Below are 16540 nucleotides of genomic sequence, written 5' to 3'. Positions count from 1 at the left end.
CTAAATACATAATATGTTGGTAATATACACATTTTGGGCCAGTTTCCATGCCACCCTATTCCACAAGGTAAAGCTAATCCATCAAAGAGAATATTACACAACCTGGCAACCCAAACGCTTTTATTATTTATTGATTTATAAAGCATGAATTATGTATTAATTAACAAAGCGATTAGTTACTGTTTATAACCCTTTCATAAAGTATATTAGAAAAGGGCTGGATTGCAAAACATTAGGATAAGGTGGTTTGCTTAAGTCAGCCCTTTAATAAAAAACACATTTGAATATAACGATTGACAGAATGCAATTATGAGGGCTATCATATGAGATTTATGTATCCCAAAAGGGATATTATAAGGGAGAGAAGCCTTATCAGAGTAGGCTACTGTTATGATGCAATGGAAGATGCAAAGGTAGAATATAAGGTCAATACACTCTCTGCACACACTATAATTGAACATGTCAGTGATCATACAGTGTGATGGAGGTGAGCGCCACACCGGTTCATACTGACAGCCACCTGCACAGTTCACCTGGGGTCAGGGGGAATAATGACACCCAGCAGGTCACACTCACACCACCAGCACCACCAGTCAGTATCTGGCTCCACGCCAGGCGCCATGTGCCTCGTTCACTTTGTGCGCTGTATGTAGAAGTGTCAAGAGGCTTCACTACAAACGCAACACACAGTATACCCGGCATACATAGTTATGAGACACACACACTTACATCTCGGAGGACGGCGGCTGGCTACGGCAGAGGAGCGCGTGTCCGCACGCTTGTCCCATCGCGCATCCTGCCTCAACAACCCACCAAGCTGCAGTCAGGACCTGGCGAGCGAGGGGAGGAAGGGAGGGGGGCACGCGTGGGGTTGGAGGAGGATAGACGGTAGATGGATGGATGTAGAGATAGATGGTTGGGTGTGTGCTCCTCTCGCTTTCCTCTCCGACTCTTTAGCCTGTGTGTCTGTCTCGCTCCGATCTGCTCTCCTCTGCTGTCTCCTCTCGAGCTCTGACAGCGCGCGGGACCCGGTAACTGATACTCGAGCTATGGTGAGCGAGGATGAAACGACTGAGCGGAGAGAGAGAGAGATCGCGCGCGCGAGAGAAAGAGAGAGAGAGCGAGAGCGAGAGCGCGAGAGGTCAGCCGGTACTATAACGCATGGACACATCAACAGCGAAAAGACGCGTCAGTCAAGCCGGAGCTTGCGCACGTCACTCCTCCGCGTGCGCTGACAAACAGTCTTCCTCAGGTCACGCATGCTCTCCCATGAGCACCAAGTCATCCGTGAAAAGGAAATTCGTGTTGTGAAAATTCAACTTTCACGGTGTATCTTCACACACCAGCTGCGCATTTTGACACAACTCCCACCATGCACACGTCTTCTTCTTCTTCGTCTTGTTCTTCTTCTTGTTCTTGTTCTTCGTGCTGCATAAATACTGTAGCTCTGCAGGACACGACTTCAACTGATTTCCTTTCCCTTCCCAAACGGAGGAGATCTTACAGACCGCTGCTGGCAGGGTTTCACAATAAAACCACATGTTGCACTTGACTCAAGTGTGTCTATCACGGGACACAGGTCTCAAGGTCCAACACTGCTCTTCTGCCTTATATGGCCTTCCCCATAGCCCACACACACACACACACACACACACACACACACACACACACACTCGAGCAAGATTCAGGAATCCACTACAGGAGCCATGCCTATAGTGAAACAGGATCCTTTAACATGTTTGTTGACATTCAAGGCCTTTAAATACCCCCAAGTGGCTTCAGATGTCACATGTTTTACATTCTAAAGACCTGGTAAGGATTTTTGGACAAAATATTCACGTAAGACACATAGAAAATCAGTAATTCATATAAACAAAGCATCTGAAATTATGAAAACCTCTGTAGCCTGCAGCCATGGTCCACCTACACAGGTGTTCTCAATTATGTTTGCCTGATTAGACCGGCTGTGAGAGCATGTGCAGACTGTGATTGATTGACAGCTCTGTTGCTCCTCTGACACTGATTTGTTGTTTCTGTTCGTCATCATCTTCTCTATCATTATTCGACGTTAGTGATTGGTGACCCCAGACGATGTGTATCACCTAGCTCCAACATGAGCGAATCAACCAATCAGACATAACTGCAAACACCTGTGTGTATGTTCAGGCACTCTATACATGTTTGATTAATGGTGGTTAAACCGTAAAACATGATTATCTTTAGTTGCGCTTTGAGTTTTGGTGGTGGGGCAACACTTGTGTTAACATTTGGATTATAAATTGCACCTTCCTATTTTCCCCTGACCTTTTGACTTGATTATATTGCTTCACTATAGTCAAGAGACCAAGATTGAAAATTGGCTTTGAAATGGACTTTAATCAAATTGTGCAAGACTGATGTCTGATGGTTCTGCCCCTTATTAGAAACAATAGGCACATTCAAGGTCTAACATTATGGTGCAACTAACAATAGTAAGGTGTCCTTTCCATTAAGATTCAGCAAGATATACGTATTAGGGCAGAGCAGACATTATTAATGTTATCAATTACATGTCAAAATGACTGCTGTGTAAAAGTCCTATTTACAACACACTGAACAAATGTTGCACTGCAATGCAGCTTACAGTGTAGACCAGCAGATCACTAAACAACAACAATATCGCTGACAGGCTATTACAGAAAGTTCAGAGGTCTCCTGGGGGCTGGGGTAAAACCAGCACCTCGATAAGGAGGGATGGCAATGGGCCTTGCTGGTGGTTGGTTACTGCGGCGGATTACTTATCTCCAGTTGCAAGACTATGCTGAAAGTTTTCTTTTCATTTTTTACCATCCCATTAATTATCTTTTGACCAATTGTTGGGGTTGTTGGGCAAAAATAAAAAATGATGACTCAATGTCCTTTATGGTAGTTACGACTACAACATAAAGTGTGTACTACACATCACTGTCTGAACAGATAAAGTCTGATTTAAGCCAGACTACCTCACTGTAAAAGAGAAAGACCGGAGGAAGTAAAAAATTGATCTGTTGTGCCGATGTAAATGTATCCAAGAGTCTCTGTCCATCCCCATAGTTCTTTAATTATTTGGTTGATGTAGATTGTGTTCAAACATCACATTCAAACTTGATGTCAAAAACATATTTGAAAAAGAAGGCAATGCAAGATCCAAGAAGGTGTTTTTCTTCTTTCTCTTGTCACGTAGGGAGCTACCAGCCGGAGGTATATGACACCAAATTTGATGAAGCCCTAATATAGAAAATACAGAGGGACAATGTGATGTGTCAGAAAAGCCCTGAGCGTTTCCTCGCAGGAGGAGCTGCCATTTACACAGGAGGATATGACAGAGAGCGACAGAGAATAAGAGAGTGCGACAGGGAGAGTTGGGAGAGGAAGATTAAGTGAGGGTAAGGGAAGAGTCGGAAGAGCTGCAGCAGCATGAGGAATATGTGAACATTATTATTGGCATGTCAAGTTTGAAAGCGTGTGTGTGAATATATGTCACATCTTGAGTATTGGCATACAGCTATATTGTGCTCAAGTCATGTGACTGAGAACTCCAGATTCTGATCGGTCAATGTGGGCACTGACAGATCCTCCACTGAGACTCAGGTCAAAGAAATGCCTGCAATGGACACTATGTTTAGTGTCCAGCTAGAGCTACAGCTTTGTTTGTTTTTATAAAGTAAATCAAGCATCAATAAATGAATCATTCATTAATTAATGGCAGCAGCTGTTTGAATTTTTCAATTTACTGAACTGAATGGGATATGACCCCAACTTTACTGTTAGGAATGGAAAGCCTGGATTTGCTATGAACATTTTCTGGAGAAAAATTATAATATTTTCTGGAGAACAATTATAATATTTTCATCGAAAAGTTTATCATATATCTTCTACATCAGACATATACAAATATAGGGACGTGTTTTCTCCATAACGTTTTTTTCTTCTGTGTTCTATGTATTAACATGACTAAGAGTCTACAGCCATCGCAGCTCTGTGAGGCTCAAAAATGAACATGCTGACATGCATTCATCTTAGCATAGCATGTTAGCATGCTCACATTTGCTAATTAGTGTTGAGAGTCAGCACCAGGCGACTACCTCCTGGTCTGAAAAGTGAAGACATTGCCAAAGTGCCATCACTCTACTTTTCACTTCTCACTTGATTTATTACCTCAGTATATATTGTAAACATGAGTTTATGGTCTCAATCCATAGTTTCAAGTCACCTTCAATACAGCATGATGTTCATTTAGAAAATGATGGTCCCATTTAGACTAAAATAGACCATAAAGCAGTGTATGCTTTAGGGCGGGCTACTTTCTGATTGACAGGTTGTCCGTGTTTACGTCTTACAACTTTCACAGTTAGTTTTCAGTTCATGAAAGTTAATAGTCGCCTTTTGGTCAGGCAAAAAACAAGATGGTGATCGCCAAAATGCTGAACTCAAAGTTTCAAAACTGCAGTCCACAAATCGATGGGTGATGCCACGTTGACGACATCTGAATCCACTTCTTACATTCTATGGTCGGCATGGAACACGAAGCACAGCTGATGGGAATCCATTAGTTCTGCGGGTTTGGTCCCACTGTAAAGTGTGCTGACCTGATGATGGCACCAGAGGAAAGGTCTGCTGGATCACCACAGCTATTAGGCTTCGTCCACTGACCGTGAATGTCTGTGGAAAATATTGTAGTAATCTATCCAATAGTGGAGATATTTCTGTCTTGACCAGCCAACAAACCAACATTGCTTTCCATAGAGCCACTTAGCTAGAACTGTTGTAAATTTTTCATTAATTGACCTCAATAATCACACAAAAAAATCTAAATCCTTAAGACATTGTGAGATCAACATTAGGCAGATCTCTCACACACTCTGTGCACGGAGGGACATCAGACTCAGAAACCAACGTACTGTCCAAGACCTCAGTAAGAGGCAGCAGCTGTAATGTGACAGTAGTGTTTGACCAGTGCTCTGCAATAAAATGCAGCGAAGCTTATTTTTATGAGAGTTGAAGTTCCTGTTGCTCCAGTCTCTACTCAAACACACTGAGTGGAGCTGCTGCCGGAGACGAGATGAGACCGCTGCGCAAAGCGGCCAGCCACAGCTATGCTCATAATATGTGACAGAAACTGAAACAACCTATTCATTTGAACCCTGAACAGGCTTTCCCTCATTACAAACTGATTTGTCTGTTACATAAGACTATAGTTAGAGACATTACATCCCACTGAGCCTGAATCGAAATTGGCATGACTTGTGTTGTAATCTGAAAAGCCAGACGGAGTGCGAGATGCGATTCAGTTCATGGCGTTGTGGGATCAATATCCCTACCAGGCGCTGTGCTCGTCTTCAGTGTCCCACAGCAAGGTCTAATCAAGGTCTGTGAATCAGAAAAGAAAAGAGCAAGACAGAACAACTCCCCTGACACCAATATAAAAGTTTAGTGACCGTGAAACTAAAATGCTCCTGTTGTGACTGAACAAAGCTGTGCAGCAAAAAGAAACCGTGTCACGCTTCAGTTGATTGAGTCCCCCAGAGTGTTGCTCCCGTATCAGCTCCTTGAGTTGATTACATCAGAACCTGATTAGACCTTCTGTCCTCAACCTGGAGTGTTTACTGACATTTATGGGCTGCCAGATCTACCAATCATTAATACTTCCTGGAATTTGAAAGTGCCGACTGAACAGAAGCTTAATTATTTATGATACTTTCTGTGCCCATGGCCTGATTGGTAAACAACTCTCTCTTGAGCCATAATATCAGTGATAATGGCTTCTTCCAACAGGCTGTGATACATAGAAATTGTTTTGCGACATCGCTGTGAGCTATTAGTGCCTGCAGCAGACATATGGAGTGACAATATGGCTGTAAATATTGGGGTGGACAAGAAAGCGCAAGAAAGAATAAAGTCTTGAAAGCTGTTGGTGAAATGCAAACTGTGTTTCTCCTCTCCTGTATACCTGTCCTTCATCCGCTCTCTCAGTTGGTGAGGGGTCAAATCACGCTGTGGCGAAGCTGTGGGTGTTTTTTTCTGTGTTTGTTGCTTGTATCACTCTGTCCACTTCCTTTTCTCAACAAATACAAACAGACATCTATTTCATTTTGTCACGAAAACAATCCTACCAAGCAAGCTGCATTACAGTATAATTCACTTCAACTCTTACTCGTTGTGCTCACATGGTGTCAATTTGGTGACGAGCAACAAATAACAAACGGCAGCGTTTTAGTGTGATGCCCTGAATGAACCGATTTCTGCAGAGCAGCTTTAGCAACCTGTAAACAAAACACCGGCATATTATCACCGATAAGATGATATGGAGAGCATATAATCAAACAGCAACACACACACACACAACTCTCCTCTTAGCTCTGTTTTTGGTCTCCACCAGCTTTAGCCCTGATTTCCCACTTGCTCCCGGACAAAAGCCCCTCCTTCAAACCCTCGAGCACTATGTGTGAACTGTTTAAAGATGGCAAGCAGAGGTTTTCCATTCCAAATATCTAGCGTTAGCACCCTAAATATGTGAAGCTGTCGAGGATTCTGTCAGGACCGATATAGCCAATGAGAGCGCAAGAAACAGTCATGCTAGCGAACAGTCATACTGTATAGGTCGCTTTGGAAAGTACTAGTGACAAAGCACCTGACTTATCTTTTACATGTATGGAATTGTTGGAAATAAAATCGACTGCTAGCAAAGACAGCAGTTCTAGTTGAGCAGACATGCTTTTCAGACATTTCTTCCTCTTTCTATCTATTCCTCCTTATCTTAATCCCCTCCCTCCTTCCCTGCTGTGCTTGCTTTAATACCTTCCTGTAGCCCACATTCCCTTTCTTTCCTCCTTTACTTCCTTCCTTCCCCTTTCTTCCTCCTTCCCCCATTCTTCTATTCTGCCATTCCCACCACTCATAAGCCTCATAGAATTAACTGGAAACCCTATGGGCGCTGCCATCTTCACGTGATCTGTTGCAGTTTTATCGCAAAGAGTTGTAGCCCAGTGTTATTCTCGGCCCAGGGCTGCGTTTTCCCAAAACTAATTAAACCCCTTCTCAGTGTTCATCCTCCACATTCGGATTGCCTTGATCCAGTTCAAGGCCAGTTAGCTTGAGGCTGAACACACAGTTGGTCCACTTGAGTGTGCCTTTGTAAAATTGTCCAGATAGCTGAGCTACACTAGTTCTACATTACATTATGGTTCAAGCTAATTTCATCAGCCTCGAAAGTGAACAGAGTCTGTAACATCCTGTTTTTAAGAATGGGTTGTTTTTTTAAATGCATGTAGACACTTGCAGTCAGCCCCATAATGTATGCACATGTTTGCTGTATGTCGTGCATCTGCATACGGTATTCTTGCATATTTCACTATGATCTTTAAACGAGCAGACATTACTCTGACCCCTCTAACGACACAGGAGAACATTGAGTTAATTACATTATGTCAGCAGGCACAGAAAAGAAAATACACTGAGGAAATGGATGCTCGGCACAATGTTATACAACTCCTGACCGTGAACTGTTTTCTGTGTGCATTTTTAAATAATTTCACTTTTGATGCATAACTTACAAGAAAGGACTTCAAAAGCAGAATTGCAAATCAAGCCTCAGAGTAAACTCAACTTTATTAAATTAAATCTCAAAGCAGGTCACTGGGACTGAACTTAAATGTGTCCCCTAGTGGGTTTCTTAATGCACCAGTCAATGTGTTTTATTTTACTCTGTTGAAGTATTTTTACATGTCCATGCTGATGTTTTATTAATCTATGCTGATGGGTATTTGTATTGTATTGTTGATATTGTTTTTTTTCTACCTTAAGCATACACCAAGAACAATTCCAGTCATTGAAATGGTAATACATTATTGAATCTTGTACAGTATCTACAAACTGTAACTGCTGAGTAGTTGCTTTAGAAATTAGCTGCATGTTTTTTGGGGTCACGTTGTTATTCCGAACAACGCTCTGTGAGTCTATATGTTCTATGCGACACTGTTTTTCTAATTATTACAGTCTTTGTCATATATCTTTGGCTGGGAGGATAAGAGTCACACACAGCCTGGAGACAAAATCTTTCAGTAGGGAGACACTGACGCTCCTACCTGGTCAGGATCATTAGTCACTCCGGATTAAAGAGTCTCTGAAATGTAAACTGTTGACTGACTGGTTTTTGTTGGAGGGAGACCATAGGACACATAAAACGATGCAATGTCATACAGTACTTCATTTGAAATGGAAACTTTTCTGAAGCTATGTTCTGGAAGAATTGCAAAACCTTATTCAACAAAACCCACAGTGTTTGAGTTTTATGTCAGCACAAAACCAGCTGACCTCGGTTAGTCATGTGCTGAGCCTGTCGCTGCCACAGTTTTGCATCATTTTCACAGCTCAAGCGTTCATCCTTTTCCTTCTCTTTGCTTAACTGGAACATTTGTCTGGGCACAGCCCCACACTTTTTGAACCCTGCAGAGCTTCGCCCCGCTATCACCAGGAGCACCCAGTCTAGCGTTTGAGTTTATTTAATTATGCCTCTCTCATTGTCCTCAATGGACTGAGCAGGTTTAGTGGACTTACAGCCCCTGCGAGGCATTCAAGATCCTTGGATGGTGTTATAAATGCCTGGAAGACATGGGACTCTATTCTCCAGGCCTCCTGAAAAAAAAGAGAAAGCATCACTGTGTTCGTAGTGTGTGTGTGTGTGTGTGTGTGTGTGTGTGTGTGTGAGAGAGAGACTATGAGCTGTCTGAATGCTCCATCAGCTGCGAGTTATGGTCACTCTGGCCTGTCATAATATCATCTTTATGACTGCATGCCCTCAGATTGTCATTCCCACTGAGTATGTGTGTGTGTGTGTGTGTGTGTGTGTGTGTGTGTGTGTGTGTGTGTGTGTGTGTGTAAGTGCGCGCGTGGGTCAGAGGGCACCAGATGGCTGCTGGCTGACTAAGCAGGATGAATTAAAGGAAATCATATGAGACAGTTGTGCTTATCTTTCCATTAATACACTTCAAAAAGAGTGCATGCACACACATGTACGTGTTGTCTGCATGTGCATCAGTGTTTTGGGGGGCTTTGAAGGTTTGATCCTCTTTTCCACCAAATGTTTTTACTGGTTCTCATCTCTAAGCTCATTAATTTGTTGTTGCTGACGATTTTCATGAAGCCAAATTCATAAGATTAGATTTACAAAATCGCGTAAACAAGAAAAAAAGCACTCTGTTCACCCAGTTTGAACTCTTCAGTCCCTGATTAAATGATCCGATTGGTGTATCTCCGTGTCAATCGTCCTGTCGAGACCTGTGTTCCTTCTGGGCAAAACTTGTTATCGTGCTTGATTGTAACTCCGTCCTTATGTGTTCTCATTGGCGATTCCAAGCAACACCTGCGCCTCAAGTTTGATTGTATCCCATGATCCTGAAGTGACACAGGTTCATGGCATGGCTTGTCTGGAGTGAAAGTTGAATAAACGTTGTTCATGATAGTATTGTAAGCTCATGTTGCCGTCAGTTTAACCTCACAAATTAAATTGATTGGTTGAATTACTGTTCTGGGATGAGCTATCATCTCACACCTTCAGATTTCTAATTAATCATTTTTTTAGGTGAACTTAAATTTGACATGTATATAATTATCATATATTTTGGTCGTGATTCTTTAAATAAAATGTTGTTGTTTTTGTTTTCTTTTCATTTACAAAAGTCCCTGGTTTGAAATCGAAATGTTTGGTACCACTTATGCTACGTTCACACCAAAAGTGGTGCGGATTTTTCGCAACGCGCCATTCGCGCCGCGTTATTTGCGTCAAAAATTTGCGTTGTTCGCAACCATTCGCGTCTGTGCATTGACTTTGCATGCAATCTACTCGCGTGAAAAAATTCACAATGCTTTTGGTGTGAACGTAGCATTAGGCTCCATGTAGCATCCATTAGTAGCATCAGCTATCTGCTCAGCTGCCTCTCTGGCCTGCTGGTTTTTCTTCTGCTCAGACCATGCCAACCTGAACTTGGAAGCTCTCCTTCTTCTGTCAGCTCTTCCTTTAGATTCCACCACCTTCTCAGCTGCTCCCATGGTATGGGTTTAAAACAGGCTCCATGTCATTATGTTTCTAGGAGTAGAATGCATACAAATTATGACATGGTCAAAATACTCCCATGCCTAATAATTGTGCACACAGTGTACATTTAAAATAATACGTTTAAAATTAAATAACTGTAAATAAAATTTAAATATAATTAAAATATAGCCTTATAATCTGCGAATGATATGCTTCAGCAGTCTTCATTTTTGCAGAACCAGAAGTTGCTCTTCATATCTGTGTCATGTCACATTTGGAGTTGCCAGTCAGTGACATGGCAGACCTTTTCTGCATTTGGAGCCCATTATCCTTTCTCTTGAAAAATACCACCGGCTTTCCCACGAGCGTTGGATGTTTGTTTGGTCTCTAGATGCCGCTTTAGCGTTCCCACACTCCACACACTGGGCTCTCGGCTCTGCCTCGTTGCTTCCGTTCACAAAGCCCTACTTGGTGAAGTCAGGATTGTACTTGGACAAACATTTAGACTTTTGGGGGAGTTTGGCACCACTTTCGTCTAAATTGCCACCCAGTGGTGGGAAGCTATATTGTAACTGAGCGTCTTGTGGATAACAGTAATATTTCTGGTGTCTTCAATTGATAACCTATGCGGTCCCGCGGCCCTCAGGTGAAAAACAGAACGTCTTTGGCGGCCCTCTAGGTGGTGCCCACCTACAGTTTAACAAGCCTAAAGTTTTATTAATCAAGTGTATCTAAACCTGCACATACAACAAGACGCCCAACAGGCTAACAATTCATGGAAGAAATCAAGCTAAACCAAGAACAAATTTAAAGGTCAGGCATATTAACACAAACATAACTAATAATTAGATTTGAATACAAAAACAAAGGAAGGACTCTCAAAAAAACGGAGAAAAAAATAGAAATTTGAAAAATAAATAATATGTGGTAATAAAACAAATACACTGGGTGCACAATTATGGCAAGTTGTATTTTTGGGGATTCATTTTATTATTGAACAACTACATTGCTCTCGGTCAATCCAAAATGTTAATAAACCTCAAACCTGAATATTTAAGACACTAAGTTAGGTTTGGGCTTTTAGGAGAATATCTATGTGTGAAAAATTATTATTTAACTAACTGAAAAACGAAAAAGTTCCCATCTCACTTGTTCATTTTCATCTGTTAAAGTGAGAATAATAAACAAACAACTCAAAATTCACAAATAAACATTTCTGACATTTCAAAAAAGAAATCCGTGACCAATATAACCACTCTTCTTGTTAATAACAGCAATAAGCCTTCCATTCATGGATTCTGTCGGTTCTTGATCTGTTGACGATCAACTTTTTGTGCAGCAGCAACCACAAACTTTCCAGTCTCTGTTCAGAGAGGTGGACTGTTTTCCTTCCCCGTAAACCTCCTGTTTAAGAAGGGCCCACAAGTTCTCAGTAGGGTTTAGGTCAGGTGAGGAAGGGGCCATGTCATTATTCTTTCATCCTTAAGGCCTTTACTGGCTAGACATGCAGTGGAAGACTTTGATGCATGCGATGTAGCATTGTCCTGTATAGAAATCATGGTCTTCTTGAAAGATGCAGACTTTTTCCTGGACCACTGCTTGAAAAAAGTATCTTCTAAAAAGTTTTGGAGTTGATTTTGAGTCCATCTTCAACCCATATTTAATACCAGCATGCCAGTACCCCACCTCCACCTTCCTAGCGTCTAAGTCAAAGTGGAGCTCTGTGCTACTGATCCGGCTGTCGCTCTCATCTCATCAGTCCAGAAAACCTTTCAAATCTGTCTTCAGATATTTCTTGGCCCAGTCTTGACCTTTCAACTTGTGTGTCTTGTTCCATGGTGGTCGGGTTTCAGCCTTCCTTACCATCGCCATGTCTCTGAGCACTGAACAACTACTACGTACTTCTGGGCACTCCAGGTAGGCAGCAGTTCTGGAATAAGACAGCACTGGAGGATAAGGGGTTCCTGGTTGCTTCATGTTGGATTCTTCTCAAATCTTTGGCAGTTAATTTGCGTCTTTTTTTCTCAACATGTTTCTTGCGACTCTGTTGACTATTTGCAACAAAACATTTGATGGTTCTGTGATCGCGCCCCAATATCTTAACAATTTCAAGAGTGCTGCATCCCTCTGAAAGACTCTTTTACATTTTTGACTTTACAGAGTCAGTTAAATCACAAAAAATAAAAAAATGTCATTCATTCTTTCTGTGTGGCCCGGTACCAAGGGACCCACGGACCGGTGGTTGGGGACCGCTGCTCTAGGTGATCCTAATGGGCCCAAAACCCAATCCAACTCAACTATTGAAGGTCCAGCACTAATTCACCTGCATGACCAGATCTAAGCAGTCGGTGTGACTTTTTGGGATAAAACAAAGTCATTCTTTGAGCTTTGGCTCTTTCTGCTCTGGTACAATAAAAACATAAGAGCCATCTTTGTTTGTACTCAATCAATGGTTAAAACTCAATAATGTGATTTCCTAAGTGTGTGGAGACAGAAGCAATTGATTTTAGGCTTGCAGATTAAGAACACTCTGCACATGACAGATTAACACGGAGGCTCAAAATAAACAATAAAGTAAAGCTTTATTGAAGATTTGTAACGGTTCACTTTTTATTTTTATATTCATCAGTTACATAGAAGCAGTCGTTGACAATGGAAATCTCAATCTCAGGCTCCCTTCAACAATGTTCATTAAAATTAAATAGAATTAAGTAAAAAAAAGCAGATATGTTTCTGCAGTTTAGTGCTATCGCGTCGCACATCAACCAGCACTGTGCCGCTTGCGCACGTGTACGCATTACGATGGCGCACACGGAAACCAATAATGAAGTTAGAGGAGAGAGAGATGAGGATGGAGAATTTGCAGAAAAAATTATTATGTTACGAAGTCAAAAGTAATGCGCACATTATTACAGTTTGGGGAATCATAATGGGAATAGAGTGGTGAATTGTGTCTGTGTGCCTCTCGTGTGTTTTAGGTTACAATCTGTGTTATTTTCAGCAGTGCAGAGTTTAGCCTTTTTCCAAATAGCTTACATAACTCAGAGAGCATAACCCAGGAACACACACACACACACACACACACACACACACACACACACACACACACACGCAAACGCACACGCACACACTTTGAAGGCCCTGTGGCGACATCATCTGCACAGTCTCTCTATTTTCTCTCTCGGCCCTCGAACAGAGTCAATGCGGTTTGGTGCTCAGAGGGGTGATCCTGAACTGCAGACAGATGATGCATGAAGGCCTCCCTTGTCTGCACATCGCCTATCTTTATGTCGTATTTTCAGCACTGTGGCTCAACCACTGTTGTGCGCACCAGTCATGGTAATACAGTCCACAAAGGTGTGCATGGATATGGATTTCATGAAAGATGCACATAGAAACAGGCGGCTCCCAATCTATGAATCATTTTTAAACCAAAGAATTAACAAATGTGCAAGGATTATTTAATTTGGGATTTAGTTCACATTACATCTGTGAGAGCCACCTGAAGCAAACCTTAAGCTTTCCTGTAAAAAATATCTGTAGACTGTACATGTTTATTACTTTTAATTTATCATAATTTCTCTTGAGTTAACTCTTGACTGAACACAGTTAATACATTTGTTTTACTCATATTAATTCCTCCTTTACTATGAAGCCATTGAGACATTTTTACATTTATTTTAACAAAGTTGTTAAATTTCAAATGTGAAATGTGACCACATGTGGGTCTTGACAAAATGACATCAGCATGTGATATATTACATAAATCGTGTGTCCCTTACCAAAAAAAAAAAAGCATATCGTCACTGTCAATTTTGGGACAACAGAAGGATTAAGTGCTCCTTTCATTGGTACATTCTCCTATTTTTAAGATAAATAAATCATTAAAACTGTCCCAAAACCACATAAGGCTTTATTGAATTATGTGGAATTGATATGTTTTGGGGAGAGTTAAAATCTGATTTCCCTTGTGTTTTCTACTGCATCATTTATATTTCATGCATTCTTTCATATACACATTCCTCTGAAGATGCAGTGTATCTTGGAAAACCTGTGAGCACTTGACTAGATAGAGTTTGTGCACGCAGCATGAGTTTGATGACAGTCGCTGTCCTGGATTGGGGAGGACCAAAAAGGGGATTATGACATCTGCAAAATATAAACAAAACACTGCATTGTGTCCTCTGTGCGCCAGAGGGAGGAGAAAATAAGAAGATAACATAGATGAGAAATAAAATAATTTGCTGTTCAAATGTTTATTCATGCCATTGGGTCAGAAGAGAAATGTGTCTGTTGGCATATAGATGATGCCTCTACTGCTACAGCTGCCTTGACAATATAATACAGTGACGTCATCTGCCCTGCAGCAAGCGCGCGTGTGTGTGTGTGTGTGTGCGTGCATGCGTGCATGTGTGTGCGCATGTTCATCAAGTCAATCAGGTTTAAACTGTGCAGTGATTAAGGGGCAAATTCCTCAGTCTGTCAGCTTGTGCACATCCTGTTCCACCCTCTCATATAATCTCTCTTTTTCTCTCTCTCTCTCTCACTCACACTCACTCACTCACTCACACACACACACACACACACACACACACACACACACACACACACACACACACACACACACACACACACACACACACACACACACACACACACAGGAGAGAGAAAGAGTGACTAGTATTGCAGAAGCCTACAGCATCTTTAGAGTGACTAATCTACTATTAGCACTTGTCTCCTAGGGCCTCCCTTCCTTCATCCTTCTCACCACTCCCTTCTTTTCCTCTGCTCCTTCGCCTCCGCCATCGATTTCAGCTCAAGGGATTTGCTGATTGTTAAGGTTTGGCATCTTTTGAAAAATAACAGTGGTGTATTGAAATTGCATTATATATTTGTTCAGGTTTTCATCAATCTGTAGTCTTCTTCTTTCAGGCTCTTTTACCCCATCTTTTTCCATCAGTTTCTTTATTACGTCCTCACTGTGTTCTGAGCTGGCTCTTAAGCCACAACAAATAGAGACACACCAATAAATAAAAGATATTCCAATCATCCAAATTGAACCAATGTAAGGTTTATTAAGATGTGGATGTGTTAGCAGTCAGTGTAAGTGTGTTGATTGGGAACACTGGACCCAGTTTTGGACGGAACTATCTCCTACCACCAGATATCTGGAAAACATGAAAAACAAATAGTCACTGATTCTTATTTACATTTACCAATTTATCTTTCTTCACCTCATCTCTCCTCACCTGCATGTTTTCTTTACAATCTTCGTCTCCCTCCTGTGCCAATTCTTATCCCTTTTATACCCCTACACCTTGCCCTTCTCTCTCTCTCTCTTTCATCTTGCTGTAATTTCTTCTCTTCCTCCCTCCAGTCTTCCTCTTCCCCACCTCCTTCTCCTCCTCCTGAGTCTCTGCCTCCATGGTGATTGTATCTGTGAGATAAGCTGGGTGTCAGACACGAAATGTTCTCCAATTTCTCTGTCTGCTGCCGGTGAGAAATGGGCAGACTGAAAGATAAAGTCAAAGAAAGACGACGAGGGAGGGAGTAGGAATAGTGTGTGGGGGGGGGGATGGAGATCCGAACAGACAGGTAGAGGAGACGGAGGCAGATGAGAAATGACCATAAGGAGGAAAAAGACAGAAAGGCATTTATATGTGATACTGCTAGGCATTAGTCTAGATCTGCTTGTAATTGAGTAAAATAGAATAATAAGCCTAAAGGAATAGTTTAAGATTTTTGGATAATGAACAAGCAGAAAGAAGGCAAAAGAAAAGAAGCCTGCGCACCGAACTTGGGAGGTATTTGGTCCCTGTACCTCTTCTCTTTAGCCGGACTGGGGCAGGACAACTAGACAGTCGTAGTCTGATTGACTGCAGAAATGGAGAGGAGGAGAGCTGTTGCCATGGGCACAAACAGAGCGGCTTTTTCCCTCTCTTTTTTCACTGCGAGGACCAGTAATTGGTGATAAACTTGAAGGGAGGGGCTGGAGGGCGGTAATCAGAGGCAGCGAAGCACGCCGGCTTTCGCAGAACTGAAGTAGTGCTGCAAGACTCAGGGAGTGTGTGTGTCTGTGACACAAAAGTCAGTTTGTGTTTGTTAAAGTTAAAAGGCAGGGAAAGAGGCGACGCGGTCGTGTGTGTGTGTGTGTGTGTGTGTGTGTGTTGTGGAGTTTTCCTGTCAGCTGGAGGTGACTGAAGATAAGGTGTTAATGGTTTGTATAAATGAAACTGTTCAGATGAACTGCATCCAGCTGAAAGATGCTCCGCATGGCACTACAGACCATCAAACCCTCTTAGGCTCACACAAGTTCACTTTAACTCCATTTTCATTTACAGCCTGCAGGAGGAGCTTTGGGGATAACAAGAACCACACACACACACACACACACACACACACACACACACACACACACACACACACACACACACACACACACACACACACACACACACAGATACACACACGCACAGACCTGAGCCACGT

The 16540-nt window shown here is 42.0% G+C and overlaps 1 protein-coding gene across 1 annotated transcript in view; it reads right to left on the bottom strand.

The window, feature by feature from the left end:
- pde2a (phosphodiesterase 2A) overlaps positions 1-788 on the bottom strand; it is a gene marked incomplete at its 5' end in the record, with an annotated part of 127395 nt that extends 126607 nt beyond the window's left edge. The window contains one exon of the mRNA XM_079225141.1: positions 730-788. Coding sequence (XP_079081267.1) covers positions 730-788 — 59 coding nt within the window. The remainder of the gene's footprint in view (positions 1-729) is intronic.
- Positions 789-16540: the final 15752 nt, after the last annotated feature.

The sequence above is a fragment of the Taurulus bubalis genome (genome assembly GCF_910589615.1).
Source record: "Taurulus bubalis genome assembly, chromosome: 10".
Classification (NCBI taxonomy): domain Eukaryota; kingdom Metazoa; phylum Chordata; class Actinopteri; order Perciformes; family Cottidae; genus Taurulus; species Taurulus bubalis.
The sequence above is the reverse complement of the archived record's forward strand: the minus strand, read 5'-3'. Positions and strand labels throughout refer to the sequence as shown.